This window comes from Echinops telfairi, unplaced genomic scaffold (genome assembly GCF_000313985.2).
Source record: "Echinops telfairi isolate 266 unplaced genomic scaffold, ASM31398v2 ScPeMD7_23;HRSCAF=83, whole genome shotgun sequence".
Taxonomy (NCBI): Eukaryota; Metazoa; Chordata; class Mammalia; order Afrosoricida; family Tenrecidae; genus Echinops; species Echinops telfairi.
The window spans coordinates 38596310-38623828 of NW_022103920.1; the positions used below are offsets into that span (position 1 = coordinate 38596310).

General features: G+C 46.8%; 1 protein-coding gene across 1 annotated transcript in view; it reads left to right on the forward strand.

Moving 5' to 3' along the window:
- COG5 (component of oligomeric golgi complex 5) overlaps nucleotides 1-27519 on the forward strand; it is a 296280-nt gene that overhangs the window by 255342 nt on the left and 13419 nt on the right. The window contains exons 18-20 of the mRNA XM_045288944.1: nucleotides 3306-3409; nucleotides 10680-10917; nucleotides 16828-16904. Of these exons, the coding sequence (XP_045144879.1) occupies nucleotides 3306-3409; nucleotides 10680-10917; nucleotides 16828-16904 (419 nt within the window). The remainder of the gene's footprint in view (nucleotides 1-3305; nucleotides 3410-10679; nucleotides 10918-16827; nucleotides 16905-27519) is intronic.

Genomic DNA, 27519 nt, shown 5'->3' on the forward strand with positions numbered 1-27519 from the left:
CTATATCTTTTGATAGCCAGACACCATCAGCTTTCTTTTCCATGTGGGCTTTGTTGCTTCTGAGCTAGATGGCCGCTTGTTCACCTTCAAGCCTTTAAGACCCCAGATGCTATATCTTTTTATAGCCAGAGACCATCAGCTTTCTTCACCACGTTTGCTTATGCACCCTTTTGTCTTCAACTATCGTGTCAGGAAGGTGAGCATCATGGCATGCCAGTTTACTAGAACAAAGTATTCTTGCATTGAGGGAGTACTTGAGTGGAGGCCCAATGTCCATCTTTTGCAGCCCTCTTTCTGAAACCACCCTTTCTTTAGAGATCCCCAGGACATTTTTGCTATCTTTATTTGTTCCACTTTTGGTCTTTTTTCCCTGTAGTTACGTGTAGGAGGTCTTTTGCTAGACACTCACTTTTTCCCATTAACAGTGGGGAATCTTCTTGTCTGTGGATTTCCACCTTGCCCTTGTCTCTCGCTGCCTCTCCTTCCTATGGAGCCACAGCAGAACTCACAGGAGTGCGACACACTTAGAAAGCCCTCGCTCTTCTCTCATCCTGTGACTTTGAAAGTCTCCTTCACTTCACTTTCCTTTCTCCGGCTGTCATTTACTGTAGTTGCCCCATTCATAAATTGGAGATTGGAATAATTCTTTGAGGAACGACTGAGCTCTAAATTATATATATATAATGTAAAGCACCTAGCACGTAGTAGGTCATCGGTAATTGTTATTATACACCCTCTACTTGACCTTAAGGGACCATTTGGCCTTCTAACTCTCCATAGCCACCTCTGACATGCTGTTGACTCTTGTGACTTTGTCTCAATCTTACAGCCAGCAGCTACCAAATTAGTCGACAATTTCTGTGAAAGTGCAAATTTACGTAGCTCAGTACCTACTTGATAGCCTCTGTATTTCCCACAGGCACTCAATTTTGAAACATGTTCAAAGCTGAACTTGTCACCTTCTCCCTCTCCTTTCTTTAACTGAAGTCAAACTATAGTTTCTTCTTATTTACACATTCAGTTAATGATAGTACCAACAATTTTTTTTAATCCAAGTATACTTTAGCTATTTCTGTTCTATTCTACTGGGATCTAATGACCAAATCCTGCCCTTTCTCTTTTCAAAGTATTTCCAACTTGGCTCCTTATTTCTATGCCTATCGCCTCTGATTTGGTAAAGACTCTCCTCTCTGTTCATCATTATCATGACAACCTCCTCATTGACCCCGCTTTCACACTTATTGATCCATTCACCTCTTCAATGTGATTTTTTTCCTTAAGAGTCAGACCTTTGCCTACATCTTTCCCTGCTTAAAACCCATCACTGGGTCCCCAGGGCTCCCAAGATAGATTCCCAATTCCTTACCAGCTCACACAAAGTTCACCTCCTGCTGCCTCTTTCTCCCCTGAGGACCGGCACTTTATACTCTTTCTGTATTGAATGCTTTGCAAATGCATGACCTTTCCCAACTCCTGTGCCTTTTAACACACATGCTACCAGCTCCACCTGTTCTTCACCTGGCTCCTACCTACTTGTCCTTTCAAATTGAGTTCAAACAACACCTGTTTTGTGTAGAGCCTCTCCACGTGAATTAGAAGCCCTTCCTAGGATCCCACCGCACTTGGTTAGGAGACATTTCCTGCTATATTATAACTTATCTACTCCTCCTCGACTCTGAACTCATTGAAGGTAAACTGCACTGTGCACACACAATCCCACTCTTGTATGTAAGCTTACTTTTACTAGACAGGACATTTAAGAATTGAACAAACAAAGGCCCCATTGAACCATCACTTATTGATTTTGATCAGTTGTTTGTATGAGCAAAAGTCAGTTCTCTTCATTCTGGGTCAGCATCATTGAAGCCTGTATAATGTACTTAAATTGACCATTTTAAATGGTTGCTCAGATCCAGTTAATATTTTCATATCAAAAACACATATTACACCCTAGAGTCTTACAATGGTTCTCACTGCCATCGAGTTTATTCCAACTCATATCGACTCAATGGGACATAATAGAACTGCCCCTGTCAGTTTCTAAGACTATAACCTTTTTACAGGAGGAGAAAGCCTCATCTTTCTCCCACAGAGTGGCTGGTGGTTTCAAACTGCTGACCTGGCCGCTAGCAGCCAGCTCGAGGCCACTAGAGCTCCTTTACAGTGGCTGCATTTCACTAAAGAACAGGTTTCACCCTCGTCACTGTGGACTTGTCAGTTGAGTCATTCTTTGTCTCAGGACTGTCCTTTGCATTGTTGTCCGTTTAGCAGTCTCTGCCCTTTACCCAGTACATGGCACCTGAAATTCCCTCCTCCCTGACCATCAAGAAGATCCCCAAATGCTGCCAGCATTTGGGAGACAAAATCATTGTCATGATTCTAAATAGAAACCTACTTCATGAAATGCCTCTCCATTCTGCCCGACAAGAAGCACCAGTACATTGACTAGAGTCACTCCGATTAAAAGCGTACGGTGATCTTCTAGGTTCTAAAGCACACTGGTCTACTCTCACTCTTCTGAGAAACTTAAGAAAGGCGCAATGTGATATTTCTAAGTACAGTGAACCCTCATTTATCGCGGTTAATCGGTTCTAGGCCCTACCGTGATAAATGAAATTCCGCGAAGTAGGATTCCTTATTTGTAAATCAAATATTTTCATAGTTAGAGAATAGAGGACATGAAAAAACACCCTTTAGTCACCATTACACTCGTATTGCCCAATTTATTAAATGAAAAAGGGAAAATACAGTAAAACATTTTGGACGTTACAATTATCATTTATTATTTATTATATTATTTATGGCATCTAGTTTACAGTATTACATATTTCACATACAGTATTATTATACATAGTTCTTACAAATACTGTAATCAATAACGTATAAAATGACTTAAGGGATGTACTCTACAGGTGGGTCGCCGTCTTTTTCCTCTGAAGGAGCGGGTGTAGGCAGTGGGTGCTGTTACGCAAAAACCGCGATAGAGTGAAGCCGCGGAAGTCGAAGCGCAAAGTGGCGAGGGTTCACTGTACCACCACTCCTTCTCCAAAGTCTCTCTCCCTCTCCTGAGGGGCATCTTCTACCAGGACACCTCTCAGAACAAAGAGACGACTGGGGTCGTTGACCTTTTTCAGTGCCATGCTCCACAGCACTTAGAGAGAGGAGGACAGGACTTCAGTTAAGTTGTCAAATGATTTAAGGCTGAATTTAATCTAAAGTGAACATTTTTCATCAAAATGCTTCTGAGCTCTCAGAACCCCTTGCATTGATTTTCCTTAATGTTGCCTCCCCTTCCTTCTTTTCAGACCATCCATGCGCTTATGGGAAGCGCTGTGCAGCCCTTACTGACTTCCGTGGGAGATGCTATAGAGGCCATCCTCATCACCATGCATCAAGAAGACTTTTCTGGGTAACAGCTTTTAATCAAAAATTCCACTAACCTTTGTTGCCTTTGTTTTTCATTCCCACCTCCACCCTGACTCGCTCAACCTCCTGTCACCTGAGGCCTGTTCCTCTTGTGACCTGGCTGGCCTCCAACCTCTCCCCGCTGTATCCATTCAGAAGGCCATTAGCAGATTACAGTGTCCAGCTCTTGTTTTCAGCATTTCTCTCCCCTTCGGGAAACATAACCTCATTAAAGCCTACAGGCACAGCGTGGTGCCTCGGGACTTTTGGAAACTTGTACTGTCTTCCCTGTGCTTCTCCCAAATGCCCTCTTCTTCAGCCTCTGGTGTCCCCCAGCTTTCTGACATGGCTTTCTCTGTAGGGAACCACCTGCCCCTGTCACCTCCAGTCCTGCACTGGCTCTGAGGGAAGGCTCCTGCCCCACCCTTCCTGGATTGATTGTCTTTTCTCAGAGCCCCAGCAGCAGTCTGATCTGGCGAAGTCACACTTAACCATAAACACTTGGCTATTACTCTGTTTCTTCTGGATACTGCATTTCTGTATCCTATGTGTCTTGCGAAATCAAAGTTTTAAACCCTGGCCTTACTGAAACTTAGCAAATAGTGGAGGGCCATTTGGATTTGGTGTGTTAGAAAAGTGTCTATGGAGAATTTTCAGTATTTTTTACAAATGCTTAAAGTGACTTTTATTATCTTAACTACACACAATAGCTGTGAACACTCAAATACTAATACATCCCTAGCTGCTATTTCTCAACTAGCTGTTTCTTTTATATTCATGTTGTTCAAATGAATATGTACTTTTTTCAGATCACTTATCATTTATTTCTTTAACACCCTTTGAAGTGTCAAACAATCAGTCTCTAATTTTAATAATGGTATGAAGCACAGAAGTTCTATTAAAAATGTAATAGAATTTGGGACTCAATAGGTGATAAAACTGCCGACGACCAATGTTTGGAAGAAAATGAGATTTTGTTCAAAAGGGACCTGAAGTATTCCACTTAGACCATCATGAATGCCTCTGAAGAGGGGCTTAAAAAAGAGGCAGTTGTTGAAGCCGTGATGGCGTGGCGGTTACGAATTGGCCTGCTAAGTGTGTGCGCAGCAGTTTTCCTTGGGAGAAACACAGGGCGTTCTACTCGAGTAAAGAGTTACCAGTCTCAGAGATTCACGGTGGCAGTGCTGCCCTGTCCTATAGGATCACTTTGAGTTGGCATTGACTCTGTGGCAGTGAGTTTGGAGTGGTTTTCTTCTTTTTGAGATCTTAACATTTGATTGGTCATCTGCTTTAGTCATTAATTGTGTTGTTGAGCAGCTACCTCTGGTTATACATAATACCTTAGCAGTTCCCCCTTGGAAGTGGGTTCCCAGATAGGTAGGTTGTGCCTTGCTTGCTTAGCTACACATGAGCTGGGTTTGTTCTTAAACTGATAAGTCGCCAAGAGTTTAACCCTAGATTGACTGATCATTGGAATCAACCCAAGCGTGGCTGATTATTGGAATCACCTGAGCATCTGATGAACCTACAGCACCCTGGCTGTCACATGCACCCTAATGAATTGAACCTGTAAGGCACTGGTTCTCAAACCTTCTAATGCCTCCACCCTTTAATACAGTTCCTCATGTGTGCTGACACACACACCCCGCCCCACCAACTATAAAATTTTTTTCGTTGCTACTTCATAACTGCCATTTTGCTACTGTAATGAATCGGGCAACCAGGGGTTGCGACCCACATGTTGAGAACTGCTCTAAGGAGAGGAGCCCAGAGATCTGTTAGGGTCACCAGATCCTCCAGGTGATTCCAGTGATCACCCCAGTTTGGGAACCTAGAGTTTAAACCAGTGGTGTGCCAACAATCACTGTTTGTAGTTCCACGAATATTTGGCTTCCAAAGCTGGAACATTGCTCCTTTACAGTGCTTTTAAAAGTCCTCACTAGCTCAAATTTTGTAAATTATGTAATTGTCCTATTATTTTTACATAAATACAATTTATATGAAATATAAGGTGAAATTAAACTACTCACAAAGTTAAGGAACGCTGGTAATTCTGTGGATTAGGCACTGGGCTGCTAACCTCAAAGCCAGTGCTTCAAACCTACCAGCCACTCTGTAGGAGAAAGATGAGGCTGTCTCTTCCAAGAAAGATTTAGAGTCTTAGAAACCCTGTATAGGGCCACTAATGAGCCAGAATCAACTTGATGGCAGTGGGTTTGACTTTTGATTTATTCAAAAAGTTACCTTTTGTGGGGTTTACAATAATCTTTACCTCGGGAATTTGGTCTTTGTCCTTGGTTCCTGAGAAATAACATCCACAACCTTGGAATGTCCTCAGTGATTTAAGTGTTTTCAATGAGGGTCCAGCCACAAATACCTAACAGGTGATGCTAACAAGGAGATGCTTACTGAAGTGGTGGATGGCCAGGCTAGAAAGACCTAGCACCTGGGATCACCAGACTTCAGTGGAGGGAGGCTGGAGCGAGATCAACCACATGCAAAGGTTCAGTCCTTCATGCCTGTGTAATGAGAACCCAATAAAAAGTTCTGGAGACTGACTCTCCGTGGACTTCTAAGTTGGTGAAAGACATCGGTGCCTAGGTGGGTCACACATTCTTTAGAACCTAGTCTTTGCCCTATGTGTCTCTTCATTTATATCCTGTTTGCAATGGCAAAGCTTTAATCCTAAGTGTACCTACTAGCTGAGTTCTGTAAGTCATTCTAGTAAATCATGGAACCCAAGGGAACAGTGGGAGCCAGCAGGTCAGAGAGCAGGGGACCTTTGGACCCCCGGGCTTATTATGGCTGTTTGCTGGTGTGAAAACACTCCGCAAAAGTAAAATTTAGAGATTTGTTGAACGTCTAGTGACACTTTGGACTGAGAAAATGTCCAAAATCAGAGTGAAGATGGCTGCAAGCAATAAAGAAGGCTTCTACTGGTGAAGCCGGACTAAAGCCACAAAATCATGATTGACTGAAAGATGGGCGTTGGAGGCCGGGTATGGGAGCAGGGGCTTAGCAGGGACTGTGGATAGCATGTAGGGGAGATTGCATGATTGGTTAGGGGCACATGATTGCAAGCATATGTGCTTCTCAGTTATTTACAGGACAGTAGCATGAACAGTTTTCTGGGAACCTGTTTTCCAGCCTGTCTGTTCCTTGGGGCTCCATCGTGAATACGCTTCATCAATACTGATGTGCATCAAGACCCTTTGGACATGAATTATCATGTCCTGCCTCCGGGTTTAGATTGTGACATCTTCAGGTCACAGAGACCAGTGTTTCCTCTCAGGCATGTGGTTCCCTCAGCAAAAAGGTTAGAGACCGTGCTGTTAGAAAAGGCAACCTTGAAGTTCAACATGGATCGAGACTCGTGTCAAGACTCCAGGCTCCGCTTTCAGACCATTCTATTTATGTACACCAGGACCCACTGCCATCAAGTCACTGCTGACTGTCCGTGACCGTGTATGACCGAGCCAGATTTCTCCGTAGGGCTTCAGAAGCTGGGTTCTGTTTGGAAGCAGTCTGCTATGTCCCTCACAGAGGGACTGATGTGTTCGAGCTGCTGATCTTTGGTTAACCATCAAGCACTTGAACGACGACCACCAGGGTCCCCCCTTATTCACACCAGACTCGCATTGGGCTGGCATCCTGTGGGGGTCCAGGGAACACTCAAATTTGTAGCCAGCAGGTCAGAAGGGAGAGGTCCGAGGGACTCCCAAGCTGGTGGCCAGTGCGAGAGGGCTGTGCAGACTTCGTGCTGTACAGTTCTGCTTCCTTCTACCGTGTGAGATCGGACCCAGCTCTGGAGCTCAGGATCAGAGACAGAAGGACTGCATTTGCAGGTGGGGTCAGACAAGAAGTTAAATTGAAAAATTCTACCTACAGACCCTTTTTATTTTATAATAGGACCAGCTCTCCAGGGTCATATTTGCAAAAAATAATAACACCTGCCACTCCATGTCCCCTTTATCTTAAAACTGAAAAAGCAGTTGTCTTGGATTCTGACTACTGACGACCCCACATATGTCAGAGTAGAGCTATGCTCCCTGGAGTTTTCACTGGCGCCTCTAGGGAGACTTGAGTGAACAGGCTTTCCATGGCAGCTGAGTGTGTTCAGTGCACCGCCCAGAGATTTCATACCAAGTACAGGTGAAAGGAGTCAATCTTCTAGGCCAAGGTGATGTATGGAGATGTAGCCTATCTCCTGTCTGAAATGTCGTCCTCAGCAAAGTGCCCTGGAATTTGAATTGCATTTAAATAGGAACAGTGTGTTTCTTTCCAAATTAGAGAAAGCTTTCAATGTAAATGTCTGATTGACGTAGCACATGGATTGAAACTCATTTAATATAAAATGACTCATGTCAGATCCCAGTTTGGGATGAATGGGTCTTTAAAAGTAAGAGGACCCTAGAACCTTAAAGTGAAGGAGGGTAATCTCTGAAAAGTAACACACACACACCAATGACTGGAAGATGATCATCCATGACTTTCCAGTTATGCAATGGATTCTCCTTCCTACAACTTCTGTCTGCATTCTGCAATTGTAAAGTCCCTGACACTTCTGCACAATTGTTGCTGAACTTTTTCTTGTGACCTAATTGGTAAAACTCAGGCTTAGCAATCACTAAGTAAATTTGTATTCTCATTCACGGCCATCAAGTAAATTCTGCCTCATAGTAACTCTGCAGGTCAGCGTAGAAGTGTCTCTGTGGGTTTCTGAGACAGGAGCTCTTTACTGGAGTAGAAAGACCCATCTTTCTCTGTTACTAGTATGTATTCTAGTAAATTTAAATAAAGAAAGCTTGTAATCCTCACTGTGAGTTTGATAATACATATTTCACATTTTTGTCTAACATAAAAATTTTAAAAATCTTAAATTTTCATACCATTATGAATGGGGTGGGGGGAGTGTGGAGTGGAGACCCAAAGCCCATCTGTAGATGATTGGACATCCACCTACGGCACGGTCACAAGGAAGAGACGAGCCAGTCAGGGTGCAATATAGCACCAATGAAGTATACAACTTTTCTCTAGTTCTTTAATGCTTTCTCCCCCCTCTATCATGACCTCAATTCTACCGTACAAATCGGACTAGAGCAGAGCATGCACACTGCTACATATAAGAGCCCACAACACAGGGAATCGAGGACAGTAAAAACTCCTCAGGACCAGCAATGAGAATAGAAATACCAGGAGGGGAAGGGGAAGGTTGGGGAAGAAAGGGGGAATTGATCACAAGGATCAAATATAACCCCCTCCCAGGGGAACAAACAACAGAAAAGTGGGTGAAGGGTGACAGAATGATGTAAGATATGAAAATAATAATGTATCAAGGGTTCATGAAGGAGGGAGGAGGAAAAATGAGCTGAAATCAAGGGCTCAAATAGAAAGAAAAAATGTTTTGAAAATAATGATGGCAACATATATACAAATGTGCTTGACACAATGGATGAATGTATGGATTGTGATAAGAGATATAAGAGCCCCCAATAAAAGTATTTAATTAAAAATACCCCCCAGAATCCTAGATTTTACTTTCTTTGGCACATTTATGGAAATCATTTTAGTATGTAATTTTCTAGTCTTTAAGGACATTGTTTTCAACCTGACCTGACCAAGTCCTTGACATGACCCTTCAGACTAGTGCTGAGATGACAACTGCTCTTTTAATGAAGCATAAAGTGGTAAAGAGATTGACATCCCACCAGTTTTGGTCAGACGAAACCCAGACAAATTAGGCCCGGTTGTTGTCTGACTCTGGGAACACCAGACCCACGTGAAGGCTGCAGGCAGCCCTCTGTCCTGGTGGGGAACTAGGTCAAGGCCTTGCCCTTGTGAGGACATGCTTTCTTACACACATCAAATCTCTTCCTGCTGGGGCGTGAGCCCAGTGTTCGGTCTGTTTCTGGAAGTGGAGGACTTCTGGTTAGCATCTGACTTAGTTCTCGACAGGTGAGTGGCTTTCACAATTTATTTTCTCACATTTGGGGGCTCGACGCCCATCTGGATTCCGAGTGCCTAGCCCTCCAGAAGGCTTCCCTTCTGTGTCCGCTCTGAAGGAAGGTCCTCGTCTCTCTGAGCTTCTCCTCGGGGACCATCTTCACGGGGCTTGGCATCTCTTCCATTTTTGATTACTCGCTTGCTTATTTAATCTCTTTTATAACTCACAACAATTGACTCAAGACACACCCTACCCTAATCCAGTCTCATTAACACAACCGTGAGACACAACGCACCCCCAAACATGATTAGAGGTGAGGCTGTACAGTACATATTTGGGGGCACAACTCAATTCAAAGCAGTATCCTCAAACCACAACAGTTGCCTTCCTGAGCATCACTCGGTTCTCGTGCTTTCGCTCCAGCCGTTGGAGTCAGAGCTATGGCCCTTCTCTGAACTTGGACCGGGACGACCACCTTCTCGCTGCCGTTCTCAGTGTATGAAAACACTTATTTCTTTTAAAAAGATTCAGGTTTATGCAGCCAGTGATCTCATCTGATTAATTACCATGAGGTGATTTCTAATTTTGGTGTAACTCTTCTTTCCTATAAATATTTCACATTCTTTTAATATATTCTTTAGAGAACAATTATAAACATTTATAAATTATAAATAGTATTTCATGGAGCATCAGCTGGCATCATCTGTTGATCCAAATTAAAGCCTTTCCAAATGGCATCATCTGGAGGAAAAAATTGCATACCATGTGTATTGTTACATAACCACTGCCACTGTCAGAAGGCTGGTCCTGGCTGATGAGATTGCATAGCATAAGAGCTGAGTTCTCTTTGCCAAGACTTTGTTTGGAGAAGGCAGCATTTTTCTCCCATGCAAAGTATAAAATGCTCTCTCCCTATCGAGTATTGATGGACCCAGTGCAGAGCAGAGACCCATCAGTGGACTGAGAGCTGCAGGGCGGGGAGAGACCGTGAGAGGCCACCCAGTGCGTAGGGTGCTCCATCCTTCCAGACAGATGGCAGCTGTCCACTCCACTCTAAATCGTCAGGCAAATGGGTTCCAAGGTTTCTTCCGTGATCCTCCCAGCATTCACAAGCAGTCTTCAGAATAAAATCGAACGCTCTTTTCTGTTCTTTAACTCTTCGCTCCCTCACTGCCAACCAGCCCATTCTAACCCGTAGAAACAAATGGTGTCTTAAAAAAAATTCTGCACAATTGAAATGTAGAAAGCAGCAGGAAAAAAACAACAACAATCCAACAGTGCCCTTGAGTGCACTGGCACTGAAAATCGCTGTTTGGGGTTCTTTTTGCAGGTCGTTTTCCGGCTCAGAACCAACTGAAGTGCCTTGTTCCCTGTACATGAAGGAGCTACAGGGTTTCATTGCCCGAGTTATGAATGACTACTTTAAACACTTTGAATGCTCAGATTTTGTCTTTGACAACACTGCAGCGATTGCCCACAGAGCAATTGAGCTGTTCGTCCGCAACGCCAGCCTCATCCGGCCTCTTGGTCAAGGTGGGAAAATGCGACTGGCTGCTGATTTCACCCAGGTAAACAGCACAAAGCTACAGAGGGGGGAAGTCTCAATACTGCTGACTACACAAAAGACTAAATGTGCATTCGTAAGTCTTTTAGAGTTACAACATGAAGAAAAGGAAGCCCATTGAAACCTGGGGGGCGATGTGGGGAGGGGGGCCAGAGAATTTAATGATACTTCTATACCAGGTGTCTTTTCTTTGTACTTAATAGAACAATCATAACTCAGCATGAATATTTCAAGGTTAAGGTGAAGTAGCTCGTTTCACACTAAAGCTCTATAGGCTAATTTTACCAAACATGGAACTTCCTTAGGATTCTACTAGTCCCCCCGGATCAATGGTGATGAGTAATTGATTGACCTTGATGGACAATGGTGTGTACAGTGAAATAACCTTTCAAACAGTGGGGAGGACCCCCCGAGTGTCCTATAAAGAGAAAGAAGGGATGCCCACACAGCTGAAATCCTCTAGGAGCCACTCAGCATTCCAGGGCCGTGCTTTAACTCATTCTGATTCACAGTGGACCGGGTAAATGTATCATCTGATGATTTTGTCTCCCTCTATTAAATAGAGTACATTTCTCATCTGTGGGGAGCCTTGAAGTCATTCCAAGCGATCTGATGTGAATGAGGGATGACATCACAATATCTGAACCATAATCAACGTTTTAGCAAGGCATTTGTTTTTGTTTTTCATTTGTCCTTTAGGCAGATTCCAAAAAAGCTTTTCAAAAGCATCAGAGGCAAAGAAACGCCCCAAACATACACTCTCCCTCAAAGATTCAGAAATGGAGCTGATACTCATTTACATAGCATGTCACAAGGGTGAATGTTTTCTTCCAAAGCTGTTGGTTTTACTGGTCTCAATAGTTACTCAAATGGGTTGTTCATAAGGTTTGCCAGATCCTCCCTGCTTATGAAGCAGGGTAAATGTCAGTGTCAATATTGATCCCCCAGTCTATCTGGGGGCAGGCCTGTCTGCTTCACTCAGTCTTCCTGCACTGGGGGAAGGAAGTGGCTCGCTGATGCTAGTCCTAAAGGCATGATTTACAAAAGAAGCAGGTGACACCAGGCAAACAATTTTGTTTCTGGAGCCAAGCCCTTTGCATGTCAATTAGTCATTGTCAGTAATGCCTGAGGCCACTAACCCACAGAAAAAGCCGGCTTTGGGGAACTCTGCCTTTGGTAGCCTCTGCATGAAAGAGAAATTAAACATCCTGGTGACTCCTTTTATCTTTTGCATTTTTATCAGCTTTCCCTTCAGGCGCCTGTGTGGTGTGCTTTGCTGGTAGAGGTGATTTCAGCTTAAAGAGAACTGTGTGCAATTGGAAGCTTCTGTGTCCCTACTGGAGGGCAGACTGCACTGAAATGAAAGCACAGTGGTGCTCCCAGACCTGGCTCTTACTTGTGGGAAACACGGACAGTCCCTGCTCGGATGGGAACAGAGCCCCAGGGAGCAGTGGCAACTCAGCAGCCCCTCCCAGGAAAAGCACGGGCTCTCTGCTCCTGTAAAGATTTCCAGTCTCTGAAACGCAAGGACCCTCTATTCTGTCCTGCGTGGTGGCGTGATGGCAGTGGGTGGGAAAGCCTGAGTTGGGAACAACTCCTGTGCTGCGTGGTGGTGTCGAGTCGGTTCCGACCTGCAGAGACTCCTCTGTTCAACAGAACGAGACGCTGCCTGGTCCTGTGTCATCCGCACAACTGTTCCTAAGGCTGAGCTCATTGTTGCGGCCACCGCGGCGGTCTATCTTGTTGAGGACCTTCTCCAGGGGCTGGTCTCTCCCGACATGTCCGAAGTACAGGGGGGCCCCTCCCACTTGCCCTTTAATGTTATGTTGCACAGGACGGTATCCTCAACAAAGTCTTTATACCAGTTACCACCACTCATTGCACGCAGAGCTTTGAAATGATGGAAAAGGCTCCAGGCGTCTTCTTGCTCTAAAGTAGATTAAACAAGAACTGTCGGGCACCTGTCCGTCTCACCTATAAATTCCACTGAGAGATGCAGTTGGGAACTGAATGATCGCTGGTGACCTGGGAACTGCTCCAATGCATGGTGTCTCTGTCCTGGTTTCCTGTTTGCCTTTTGCTCCCGCCCCCCCCCCTTCATTTGCATTCCGCTCCAGCTGCGTCTTGAGTCACTTTCCTAGAGGCTGCGCTTCAAGTCCAATCAGAGTGGCCGCCAAGCAGGAGATGGCCAAAATAAGCGTGCTGTAGGAAAGAGGGCTTTTGTTTCTGGTTTTCATTTAAAAATTTTAATGATATGTTTCCTTATGGGTTTTGAAGGAAGGAGAGTCTTCCCCCGTCCCCCTTGCTACTGCAGGCAGCACCTGCTCAAAATGTGCAGTCGCTTAGGGCAGGGTCATTGAGCTCCCACCTCCCTAACAGGACAGTAGTCAGAATTTGACTGGGCACTCCTCATTTCTTAAGGCATGTGGCCGCATAAACCGAATTATTACCAGGTCCCTTATCTTGAATTACAGGAAGCCCATCCATCAATATTACCTACTGGGGCTCAAACAGTTCTCTTTCCCTTATCTTCACGAACGAAATGCTGCATCCCCCCCCCCACTCCAAATCTGCGCTCATGTGGGAGAAGGAAGCGGCCACCTTTGTTGACTGTGTCCTCAGTCCAGCCTGCCCCAACACTCACCTCGGAGACAGCAGGGGGCAGCGTGATCAGGGTCATGTCTGTGACCTGTCACTTGGCAAATACTGTCCAGCTCTGATAGGCTGATCACACCCTCACTGTCTGAGAGTTGCATTGTGAGGTTCTGGGGTGTTGTTGCACTTGGCTGGCATCCTGTCCATCAGCAGCTGCTCATCTCGTCGTGCCTCAGCTTCCAGAATCCTGCTTGGTCAGAAGCGTTTTTTTTTCTCGGGTCAGTCAAAACACTGACATTCATGTCAGGCCTCAGACGGGGACTAGAAACCTTTCAACTGGCTCATTATGGAGAGCTCTGTCCGTTTGTATTAAGAGTTGAACAAAACTGTGGAGGCCACTGGATTCACGGGGACACACATACCCTATGGGGGCTGAGGAGTGTCCTGAGATCAAAGTTCCTGCTCCCCTGGCATGAATCTCCTTAGGAGAAGAAACTCAAAAAGTGGGAAGCACTCAGGGGGTTGGGGGGTTTGGTTTGGTTTTCCAACAGAAAACAGGAAGATTGTCTTCAGACTCCGTCCACACCCCACTGGCTTGGTTGCCCAGAGGAGAGAGGCAGGAGTCTCAGGGTGCCATGCAGAGGGCTCACAGCCAGGCTAGCAGTGCCCTGCCCTCCTGAGGAGTCTAGGTCATTACTCCCCTACTGTGGCCACCACATGGCCTCCATGTCCGCACTAGTCACACAGCAGTGCTGAAAGCACTCAGTTTGTCCAGCCCACTGGAGTCCAATCGAGTCAGAATCTCTCTGGGGACCTGTCCAAACAGTCCTCTGAACACAGACACCCCCCACACACACATCCCCACTCCTCGTTCTTTTATCTCCCCTGATGGCTGTTAACATTGGCATTAGATTATTTACTTAGTAGTCTTCCTGACAACGTCTATAAATAGACCTTCTGATGCCCTTTGAGTATATATTTATATCTATGTCTTTCTATGCCTGAAAATATAAATTTGGAAAAGAAAATAATCAAGAGTCTAATTTGTCCTAATTCCCGTTTCCTTTCTTCTGAACAATGTCAGGGCAGGAGTGGCCCAGGAGCATCCGAAGATGCCCTGTGGTGAACCAACTGTCTCGGGTGAGCAAGGAGCAGCTCTGTAATTAGTTCACCGGGCCTGCAGCTGACGGCCAGCCTTCCAAACAGGAGGGCCGGGGACATAGTGGCACATGCCATTTTGGGATCCACAGCTAATCGCAGTCACCTCTTCTAAAAGGGGCACTTCTGCCCTTTAAAACATAGCCTTTAGTGTTCCATGGAATTTTGGCAGAAGATGATTTTCAATACCCTGGAGGTCCGACAGGGATAAAAAATGTATTTTAAGCATTTAACATTTTATAATTGTCCTGTACCTATCTCCTGCATCATTATAGATTTTTTTTTATCATTATAGATTTTATAGCTCTTTGGGGTCATATTCTCTCATAGAGTAATTTTTTCCTTGCCAGTGGGTGGTTTTAACAGTTAGGCCTGCTTGCCAGGACCCATTGCCATCAAGTGAATCCCGATCCACAGGGACCCTATAGAACTGCCCCCATGGGATTTCCAAGGCTTTAATCTTGATGGATGCAGACTGCCATGTTCCTCCTAAGGAACCATAGAAGGGTTTGAACTATTGATCTTTTAATTAGCAATCAAGAGCTTAACCTCTGTGCCAGAAGGCTCCTCAGTCCTGCTCAAGCGCTAAGGAAAAGGCCGTCTGATTTCAACTTTGACACAAATGAAGTTAATTGACAAAAAAAGCTCATGATAAAAACAAACTTAAATGATCACACGTATAATTAAATAGGATTGAAACTGCCCAGTCAAAGATACACATCCGCCATGTGTGAACTCGGTGCTTGGTGTGTAGTAAACTACACGTTCTGAAGGAAATCAGCCCCACTCACCCACTCAGTGAATGCCACTTGCTGTTGGAGGTTGGCGTTCAGAACGCTGGCTCGGCTCGAGCACTGTTCTGTTTTGTGGTGGTGGCAGGAGTCTTCTTGACTCTTCTTCCTTAGTTAATGTTTTCCTTTTTATTATTTATTTATTCTTCTAAATCTTAGAGAGCCTCCAGCCACGTGAGGATTTCCTCTAGGACATAAAGTATAATGAACTCCGAGTCCTTGATAGGGTCAGAAGTTACCTGGCCGCCGCTCACCTCCGGCCCTTGGTGCGCAGTTCTCCCACGTGCTTGCTGCAGCATGTTATTTGCTTACAGTCATTAGATCAGAAAGCGATGTATGTGCGCATGTGCAGACCGAGAAGTACCTTGCTTATGAGTCTGTTGACTGATAATCATCTTGTTGAAATTAATGAATATACCCCCTTCTTCGCTACATTTCAGAGAGGTCCTGTAAGGAAGATAGTCTAATTCATTTTCTAATCCCCCTGTCGGTGTGTGTTTCTAGAAGAAAGAAGCTGTGTCTGCAGAGAGAAGCCAGTTCTGAGCCCTTCCTTTGCCACTGTCTTAGCAAGCAGTTCTAGCAAGATGGAAGAGGCTGTTAACCATCTGAGGGCTCCATATGAAATTATTCACATGCACATGATGTAAATAAAGAACAGGTAGCCTAAAGCTACACTTTATGAGAGGCAGGATTTCAGTATAGAGGAGGAGAATAAAGAACAGTGCCAATAATTTGATATTCTCAAAGCAACTGCATTTACATAAAAGGGAAATTTTTAAGCACCTAACAATTGCTGTCACTTAACTAGCACTTAGCATATGCCTTGTAGAGAGCATTGTGTGGATGTACTTATTTAATTTGCGTAATTCTGTGACAACTATTACCTCTGTGTTGTAGATGAGAGACCGGAGCGCAGGTTAGTCGCTAGCTCGTCCAGGGTGGCATACCTAGTAACCGTGGACCAGGCGCTTCCAGTCACGGAGGCACCACCGGCTGCTACTGAAAACCGGCTTCCTTTTCCGTAACTGTCTTTAGGCTTTAAGTTGAGGCACACAGTCTGTCTAAATTATCTTCCATTTTTTTCAGATTTTTCATTGGAGGAAATATCTAAGCTTTCTCCTCTTACACAACTACGATCTTTCTCCTTTTTTTCACAAAGTTGCTGCCTCATTTTGTGTTCCATTAATCAATTAATGTAAAAGTTGTCAAAGTTTTTACCTTTTCATAAATGTAATTGGCTTTGAATACTTACCTCACAGTCCAGATAAAACTAAGTTTACAGCAAACTACAGATTTCTGTGATCCAGGTGTGTCCCTGATGCACCTAGGGTTCTGCCCTTAGAAGCTACAGGATGTCTTTCCTCTTTCAGATGGAGTTGGCTGTCGGCCCATTCTGCAGACGAATATCTGATTTAGGAAAATCCTATCGAATGCTGAGGTCATTCAGGTGAGACATAATTCGCCTTTCTCAATATATGTTAATATCCTATGAATCATGTTCTCCTGTTCAGATTTAAGCATATGAAATTGCCAGTATTCAACCCCAATTGACTCACAAAGTTGACAGTTTCATAGGGTTCATCTCGAGTTATTATTCAAAGCAGGAACTAGTGGAGCTGCATGCTATGCCTAATACACTCTTTGTATTGCCGTGCACCATCGATTGGGCCAGTTTTACTAGGTTCTTTATAGAGGGATTGTTCTATTCACTAATCACATAGTAATATATTGACTTTTTCCCTAAACATTCATCCATTCATTTTCAATCCATCCTACTTCGAAAAGGTTGTAGGTTATACTTCAAGATGTTTTCAGAAAACAAAAACAAAACCCACTGCCATCGATTCATAGTGACCCTGTAGGACAGGGTAGAACTGACAGGGTAGAATTGGGTTTCTGAGGCTATGTAAATCTCTAAAGGAGCAGAAAGCCTCTTATTTCTCCCGAGGAGCAGCTCGCAGGTGGGTTTGAACCACGAAATGTGGTTGGCTCGGTGGGTGGCTCACCACAGCCCAAGGCGCCAAGATGAGAGATACAGCAAAAGTTGTGCGTTCGGGAGGTAACTGGTCACCATAGTCTGTATGCTGATCAGACATTTGGGAACGTCTGACTACACGGAGAGGAAGGTGACATAGGATCAGAGGAAGGCGTGTTAATAACCTGCGAATTCAGACAACACAAACGTGCTCGCCGAAAGTGAGGACTTGAAGCTCACGGATTGCAGCCTTCATTTTTGATTACAACCAAATGTAAACAATTCCTCACAGCAGGACCAAGCGGCGGCATCACGATAAATGAAGACAGGGTGGAAGTTGTCAAGGGTTTCCCCTGGCTCGGGTCCATATCCATGCTCGTGGAAGCAGCAGTCACGAGATCACACAATGCATTGCAGTGGGTAAGTCTGCAAGACCCCTTTAAAGAGCTGAAAAGCGAGGATGGTACTTTGATTAGATTAAGGTACACCTGACCCAAGGCATGGTATTCTCCATTGTATGGTGTGCATGTGAAGGTTGGCCAGTGAACAAGGAGACTGAGAAGAGTCCATGGATGTGAATTATGGTGCTGGCTCAGCCTACTGAAAGTACCAGGGACTACCAAACAACCAACACCCCTGTCTTGGACGAAGTACGGCTAGAATGCTCCTTAGAGACAAGGATGGTGAGGCTTTGTCTCATGGACTGTGGACATGCTGTCAGGAGAGAGAGCGCCTCTGGTGAAGGCCATCATGCTTGGTAAGGCAGTGAAAAAGAGGAAGAGCCTTGACAAGACGGAGTGACAGTGGCTGAACAGTGGGCTCAAGCAAAGCAGCAACTGAATGTGGCGGATGGCCGGGCAGGGTTCCTGTTGTAGGTGGGTCGCCGTGAGGCTGAACGGACTCGCTGGCATCTAACCACAAAACATTTGGGTGCAGTGATGAAATGCAAGGAAAGACTATAAACGCCGCAGGCGCCTCAGGCTGAAGATAGCCAAGACAGCTGAAGGCAACAAATGAGCTTCCTAGAAATCAGTTCTCAAAGAGGAGCAGGGAGTTCATTCACACTCATTTCGAACAATCTACCAGTTTAACAGAAAAACCCTTTCGGCATTGCACAGCTCAATAGGAATTTATCCATTCCGAAGTCAGCCACAGTGAATAGCGCATGACTGTAGACTTTCACCACGGATTTCAGGAAGCAGGGAGATGTCGTTCACAGCGTGGCCTGTGTCAAGAATGGGTACATTGCGGAAGGTGACTAACATGAGGGCTGAGAGATCAGTGTCTCAGCATCACCAGGTTGCAATCACAGCATTCCAGATGGGAAGCCTTGATCTAGACAGTCTAAATATTTACGAGCATGATCATCTTCAAAAGATTTCTATAAAAACAAACTAGCTTCTAGGCCTGCAGTTTTCTAGACACTCAATACTCGACACTAAGCGTCACCTCCTAGACACGCGTGCTTTGATCTGTGTGTCATCCAAGCATTTCATAGGACAGAACGTGCAGATGTGATGTCATGGAAATATAACTGTTAAGAGTTTAATCTACTGAAAGGGAAGGTCTATGCTTTACATTGTTTGTTTGCCATTGGTAAAGATATGATGTCCTTTATATATCTATATATCTATATCTATATATAGATAATTTAATGCCAGCACAAGAGCCTGAATTATATATTTTTTCCAAACCACTCTATCTGTACAGAGGTGGGTGGGTTCTAGAAAACCTTAAAAGTGGGATTACAAATGTTTTGAATCCACTCACATCTTTTAAAGCATGTGCAGACATTTGTTGAAGCATGCTACCGAGCATGGACGAAGTGAGGGATGATGGCGTCCTGCAGTCACCAAGCCACGGGTCACCTGTCTGTGCCATAAAAATAACCCTAATGAAACGCCAGTAAAGTCATTTCCTTTGAGTAAGATGAGGACACGCAGTCTCAGCTCAGTGATAAGATGCTGTCCAGGTCACCGGGATCAGCCAGCCTACTGGATGGTATTAATCAACTGGTGTTTGGGAAAGGGACGGGGAAGCCGGGGTTTGGGACTTGTTGTTTTCAGATTAGATTGTGAATTCTAATAGTCCCTCAGGTCTTACGTTTAGCTCCTGTCACGTTCATTACATGCTTTAAAGTCCTGGGGTTTTATGTTTTGCTTTTGGTTTTCTTGCGGGGTTTGCTAAGACAGGATGGCCTTTATGCAAGTGCTCTCACAGTGGTACAACATTACAGAGCTGCTAGTTCTGAGGGCGCGTTTCAGATAAGAGTGATTCTGCTTGAAGGGATGGAATCTCAGAATTTTCTTCCAACACAGCCCATCTCCCATGAGGAGAATCTCTGGAGGAACAGGTGAGGTTTGAGTACTGGGCCTGTGGGACGGAGGGGAGCTTTCCTGGCGGGGTTCCTAGACCGGAATCTTTCTGAGAGCTTATGGCCAGTCTTCATCTGTGGAGCCACTGGTGGATTTGCACCTCCAACCATATATTTAAATGGTTGTAGGCAAATACTTAAATCATTGTACCAGCAAGACTCCATTTTGAAACCTTAGTCAGTACCTATTTATGAAATGAAACATTAATGATTAGCAAATTGTTACTAAGCCTCCCCTTCCCCTATATTTCTAATTGTTAATTCCTCCTGGGGCCAGTGTTAGATGGCCTTCAAACTTGTGACCATGACTCACACACAGTACAAGGCGTTTCATGTTACAGCCTGGCATATACTTACATGCAACTAGCAAATGCATTCACATCTACACACACACAAGCACACATAGGCACAAAAGCCCAGGTGCACCCATATGTGCATTTCATGAAATAGAAATGGCCCTTGCTTCATATGATAACCTCTGACATCTTTTATTTGTTTATTAAAACCAAACCAAAATCACTGCCATCGAGTCAATGCTGACTCATAGCGACCCACCCCCTGTGGGTTTCTGAGTCTGTATCTGGACAGTAGAAAGCCCAGCCTTCGTCCCTCAGGGTTGCTAGTGGTTTCAAACTGCCGACCAGGTAGATGGCAGCCCCTCTGTAACCACTGCGCCGCCAGGGCTCCTGTCTAGCCTCCTAAATTGGTTCATCACGCACTAATAGTTTGCATCCAGATTATCCTCAGCTTTTTCACAGGACCTTTAGCTCTTAAATGGCAGTTGCCGTGGTGACTACAGAGGAACAAGCCTGTGGCCTTTCTCCAGGAATTCTGGCGAGTTAGCCTCCACCGGCCAGCCGCAGAGAGCCCCCAGCTCTTTAAGTGCCTCCGGCAAAGGCAGAGCAAGACGGGTTGTATCGCGTTTAGGAACCATTCTCCAAAACTTGAATTAAGTGAAAATTCCCAACACAGATCATTTATCCCAGTACATTCCTTCAGCTATGTTAGCTATGAGGGTCCGTGGGGACGCGGTGCAGATAGTTAACATGAGGTTAAGTTCGGTCTTAACCCTCTACTGCCCCCAAACCAGCCCCTGAAAGCCTGAGGGAGCACAGTGCTGTTCTGACGCCCGGCTTGGAGCTGACTCGACCACCGATTTGTGTATCCAATCTGCAGAAATAGCTTGAGATGAGCCTTGCGTTTTCTCAGTTGTCTCACCAGGACCGGACAACTACTTTATAAAGAGCTTCGGACTTAATGGGTCAAGAAATAGAACAAACACATCGTGTATTCTGGAATTCAAATCCAGCCATGGTCTCTAAAGAATGGGGTAGGCCTCAGCTTTTGAACGGAGAGCGGTGAATAAGTACCCCTGCTTATGTCGGCAAAAAACATCTTTGGCCAAGCCTCAGGCCCAGGATGCATCTACGCTTATCTAGCGGAGGGTCCTCCTGAAGAAGAAGAAGACGTAATATCATAATAAGGGTTCCTGGGGGAAACAGGGAGTGAGGGGGTCAAGGGGAACGGATATCAAACAGCTCAAGAAGAAAGAAAATGTTTTGAAACTGATGGTGGTAGCAATTGTACAATTATGCCTGGTCTAATTGAACTATGGATTGTTATAATATCTGTAAGAGCTCCCAATAAAATGATTTAAAAAAAAAAGAATCCCTCCTTAGGGAGGAGGGAGGGTCAGTGGAGAGAGCACTCCATTTGAGGACCTAATTACAGGCCTTCCGTCTTGGCCACCTGCACAAACACTGTTGGAAGCCTGGCTTTTCTCACAAGCTGCCGTGGAAGGGTCCACCCTGATGACCTGGTCACGGTCATCTCGTGTCCTGTACCAAGGCGACCCTGGCCGCTGCCCACGGGAGGTCCGACTACCACCAAAGCTAACCGAGCTGAATGGGAATAGCTGTAGGAACAGACATATGCGGCTATGAACTATGGCGTTGTCCGCTAATGTCTGACACTATGAGAAACACTTCCCAAGACATCTACATTGGCGGCTCCTTTTTTTTTTTAAGTATCATGAAGGAGAAAAGCCAAGAAGGACAAACATCAGCGCATTCTCTTTGGACGGTAGGGTCGTCCCTAGTGCCTGTTCTTTTAGGGATTTTCCGTTTCCCAGTTTTCTGCCTTGATTATGTTACTGCTATAGTCAGAAATGTGAATGAATGTTATCAGGTGCATTGTTTTCCCCACCTGAAAATACCAAGGGAGCTAAAAACTACTAAGACATTATGCAGGGAGGGCTGGGAGGAGCTGCAGAAAAGCAGGCAGGCCAGTCACCGGAACTTACTAGTGGGAATGGCGGCGGCAGCAGCACTGAGGAAGGGCTGCTCTCCGAATGAGAGGACAGTGGGTCTGTGCAAGGTTTCCATCCTCGGGGAGAGGGACAGAGCCTGCATCTCAGACCCCAGGTGCTGTCCCCATTCCCTTCCTCTTTCCCACGTGCCCTTAGCCTGTGCTTCAGCCACCACTGGGCACTTTCTTCCAGACCGTAATTTCCTGGGGCTACTTCATTAAGCGCTGAGATTCTTGCATGCATTTGCATTTTACGGTCAACATTGCTGTTTCTCAGGCAGCAGACATCATTTCCTACCCAGGACAGCCTGCTGCCTCTGAACGCTGGCCTTCCGCAGCTCAGCCTGCTCCTGTCCCAAGAAGGCCACTTCACGTTGCTCCTTCACTCCATCGGGCCACAGGCCTGACAGCCCTGGCCCTGGGCTTTCTGGATGCAGATCTTGGAGCAGAAGACGAGGGCCGATGCTTTCCCAGCTTAGAGACACAGGCCCGCCCCGTCCTGCCGGCAGCCACCAAAAACTCTCCCTGAGGTGAGGCACAGTTTCGTCCCTGCTGGAAGCTCCCTGGCCCTCTCTGGTTAAAGATGCTTGGTGAGCCGGGAGGCAGGGCCCGGTGGAGACCATCAACTGCTGCAAAGAGGGAGACTGTGTCAACTGCTGGGCATCCTTGGAGTGCTGGGGACCACCGTCGCCTGACTGCCTTTCGTCTTGACGAGCACCAGTGCCTGAGCCTTGGTAGCTTCCACTCCCAGCACCCCAGATGAAGCCCAGCCTTGCTTTCCCCGCGTGAATCTCGCACCTAATCGATCTCTCCCCTGACAGAGCTGTTTCTCTGAGCTCATGCTTAATTCTGGATTCTTACTGCCAAGCCTCAGGTTCCGCACTGTGTGCAGAAGGTGGTGGGGGGTGGGAGGTCGCTGTTTCCTCTTGGTCTGGCTCCCTGCTGGCAGGGCTGGGAGCACCTGGGGCAGCTAAGTCTTCTGTTTATTGTCCTGTTCTGTTGTTCTGGGGCACCATTATTTGATCACAGACCAAGGTAAACCTGTGCTAAGTGTCAGGTTGATAGTTCTCATGCCAGCCTCATAAACACACCTGTGAGATTAGGCCAGGCTCAGGAGGCAATTGATGGAGCAGGAGAGCTCCTCTCCAGGGGTACAAACTGGTAGCAATTCTTACCCATAGCCGCCCAATTCCAAGCTGCACTTGTAACTGCTACATTCTGTGCCATTCCAGAAGTTTCCATATGTTTTCACTCTGGTTGGTCTTGTGTTGCCGGCTGCAATGGGTCTGGGGAGAGCCTGTCACTACATAGCCCAAAACAGACCAGGTTGAGCTGAGAAATTCTGTTTGTTCCTGCAGGTGCTGCCAGAAGGAAACAGGATGTAGCATCTTTAACTGACCTAGAGATGAAATAATTTACATGGGGAGTGAGGAATAATAAGGGGGGTGGGGTGGGAGTATTCACCTGCTGTTAATCAAATCCCTTGACTGTAACGTAGTTTTGTTGAGATTTAGTATGTTAAAAGGGACCCAGGAGATAACAACCCCCTCTCATAGTAAAAATTTTAAATCTGTTCATTATTCAAGGCCTGGGTCTGTTGCAAAACCTGTTAGTTATTCAAGGATGCTCTAGTTCAGGAAAGGGGAGCAGGGTCATTTGGATAAGCAATGGAGCCCCAAACCTTCAGGAGTACCTATTTGACAGTCCCTACAGCAATGAAGGTATCAGCAATGAATGGTTTGATAATCCCTTGGGGAAATGTGAACTGTTTACTGTGAACCTTGCACCCTTTTATCCTCTGAGCGTTGTAAAAACCTGTTCATTATTTCCTGGGACTATCGCAATGCCTCCCCCCACTCCCACCCCCATAATTTAAGGGATGTAACTTGCTGGATTGGGACTGAACTCTGAAACAGTTCAGAGGTAGAAACCCGACTGTTTGCTTCTGTGGGTACTAGCAGAAATAAATTTTGAATTTCTCGAATCCATCCTATCTCTAGCCAGCAACAATGGGACGGTACATGAACGCCTATCATCGAGGAATATGTCCAAGTTTGAGAGGGCCTCTAAACTTTCCACTGTGGTGGTGACTGCTGCTGCTGAAATGCCCAATCTCCCTGCCTGCTCCTGAGCACAGGCTGCCTGGAATATCCCAGGAGCACTCAGCACTCAGTTGGACACTCCCCTCCCACCCCCCACCAGGCCCCCGCTGGTATTGACAAGCCAGGCTCTTAGCAAGAAAGCGGACATCCCTCCTAACAGCCAGCCATCAGCCTCTTGCTTCATTCTCTCCTGAAACCCACCCAGCCCTGCCTGCCACTAACAGTGTGGCCTCCTTAAAGAGTCCCTCTGGCAGGTGACAAGCCTTCTCAAGCTGTGTGCAGGGAGGGTGTCCATCCATGCCTTTGCCTCCAAACAGACGTAGGTTTCTTCTCTCATCCTCCTAGACCTACCCGTTCCTCTGCTGGCCCGCAGAATGCATGTCCGGAGGTGGTGAGGAATGGGGGTGGCTGCTGGCGGGGAGGAAGGAAGGGAGGGAGGCGGGCGTCTCAGGCCACCACTGGTGTTGGCTGTGGGCGCCTGAGCAGCAGGACTTTACTCAGTAGAAGCCCGGCAGCCACAGGGCTCTGAGGCACTTAGATGTAAACAGCCCCCGCCCAGAACTCCAGTTTTTAACATGACCTAATGCTTGACTAATTAGCACTGCTGTCTGGCTGCAAAGTTTAACCTTGAAGGTCCTGCTGTATTTGGAACTTAATTCTCCAAGAATGACATTGTAGCATTTGGGGGAGCTACTCTTTAAAGCACCTCAATTAATTTGATTGTTTATTATAAGTCAGATGGAGATTTATTTTTCAACTGCCAGTGTTTCCGGTTCCACCTGGAATTGGGGGGGAGCTCAAGCTGTGTTCTCTCTGCCTCTCAGACCAGAAAGAAAGAGTCTGCACTTGATGTTTTCAGGCAATGATGGTGCAAACCCAGCGCTGCTTTCCGCGGCTCTTAGACAGTCTTGTTAGTGGGGGCAGCGTGGCCTCCCCAGGAAAATGGCTGCGGTGACGCAGAGCTCTCAGGGGACGGTGGGGGATTGAGCCCTCCTCGGCCGTCTCAGAAGGCGGTTTTTCCTCTGCAGGGTTTCTGCAGGCATCTCAGCCGGCTGCTCAAGGGGACTGCACAGTGCCCCTGTCTCCCTCCTCCTCTTCCTCTTCTGCCCTGTCTCCTTTCCAGTTTACTCTCATGGAAGATAGCAGAAAATACGACGATTCCGACCAAAAACTAGCTTAATTCTTAAGCTAAGTTTTACAGTGGGCTTTACACTTCCTGATACCAAAGATGAATGAGGAACAGAATCAGCTACCAAGCTCTCATCAGAAGGAAGGCACGCTATCACGTCCACAGGGACAGTTCAGCTTCTAGCTCGTCTACCGTGCCGAGAGACAGGAGACGGGCGGCATTCTCCACCGCCTTCCTTTACTAGAGCAGCACAGCACTGCGTGTGGCTGCTCTTCAGGACAGTGGAGGACACGGGCTCTCAGGTCGTGGCCTAAGGTTAAATGGCATGGATGAAGAGGGACTGTGGAGGGGGAAGGGGAACCTCAGGGGGGCAAGGGGAGAACCAAAGGCATTCATGCCCCAGGGCCCCCTCTCATCCCTCCCAGCAGCATTTTGGGGCTGGGCACACCAGGCCTGCCATCTGAGCCATGTGACCCAGAGCACAGACCCCTCCTTCCCAACTCTCTCCTTTTGTGCAGCTTAAATGGGAGAAGGGCCTTCTCAGTGCAGCGAGAAGCAGACAGCTTGGCCCCCCATTGGCTGGCCTCGGAGTCCCAGCTGCTTATGGGGTTGTTCGGGAATCCTAGCTGCTCAGCACTAAGCGGCCTTGGAGCCAGGCAGTGTTTCAGGTTCCCCTACCCCTCTTGTGGGCAACTTAGCTGGGGTGCAGCCTCATCCCCGTTCAACCCTAGAGTCTGCTCCCAGACTCCCTAGCACAGCCCGCTCACTGCCCCACGGGTGACGAACTCAGGGAGAGACCAGTGCTCTGGTTCAAGTTTGTAAGTGGCCAAAGGCCTGCTTTGACCCCAAGAGAGCATTTGGACTGCCTAAAAAGTCAGTGCAGCAGGGCCTTCGAGTGCTATGAAGACACCTTTCTTCAGCTAGACCTTTCTAGAGGCGCGGACAGGAGGACTGCAGGGCTGGTGCTCTGTGCTTCTGACCACGAGGGCGTCTGTCCTAAAAGCCGGATGAGCACTTGTCGTGGCCACTCTGCTAGAAGAGGCTGCAGTGCAGAATTAAGAGCTCAGACTCGGGCCAGACTGCCTTCATCTGAACCCTGCCTCATCTTTCCTGGCTCTTACACAGTCTCTGCACTTCAGTGTACCTGCGCGGATGCCAGTCGTGCCCACCGCCGAGGGTTGCCCAGATGAGTAGTGTGCTAGCACAGAAGGCTTTTCTAACTCTGCCCGACACATTGCAAGTGTCTGTGTCGGTGCGGTTGTTAGCTTTCACCTGTCACACAGACACACAAGTACGTGCAGGGGTGGCTGCAGGCAAACGTGGGACTTTCTTTAGCAACATTCCCACACCCGATGGGTCCTTGACTGAAGCGCGCATCTGGATCGCTGATTGCAGGCAGGTGTTAGCTTGGTTTCTGTGTGGCCCTGGGAAAACCTTTCCATACGCCGTGGATACCTGGCGAGGCGTGTTCTAGCGTGGTGCTGCTTCGGTGCCATTGAGTCTGCTGTGATGCCTAGCGATTCTGAGACCCCCATCCTCATCATTGTTCTCCTGCTTGAACCCCAAGCTGCAGCACTGTGTCCGTCCTGCTTGTAGAGCGTCTTCCCCTTTTTCACTGCCTTCTGCTTTACGAAGCAGGGGCCCCTTCTCCAGGGACGGTTTCTCCCGAGACGTGTCCAGAGTATGGGAGATGCGTGTCCAGAGTATGGGAGATACGTGTCCAGAGTATGGGAGATACGTGTCCAGAGTGTGGGAGAGGCGTGTCCAGAGTGTGGGAGAGACGTGTCCAGAGTATGGGAGAGGCGTGTCCAGAGTGTGGGAGATGCGTGTCCAGAGTATGGGAGATGCGTGTCCAGAGTATGGGAGAGGCGTGTCCAGAGTATGGGAGAGACGTGTCCAGAGTATGGGAGAGACGTGTCCAGAGTGTGGGAGAGACGTGTCCAGAGTGTGGGAGATGCGTGTCCAGAGTGTGGGAGAGGCGTGTCCAGAGTGTGGGAGATGCGTGTCCAGAGTGTGGGAGAGACGTGTCCAGAGTGTGGGAGATGCGTGTCCAGAGTATGGGAGAGGCGTGTCCAGAGTGTGGGAGAGGCGTGTCCAGAGTGTGGGAGAGGCGTGTCCAGAGTGTGGGAGAGGCGTGTCCAGAGTGTGGGAGAGACGTGTCCAGAGTGTGGGAGA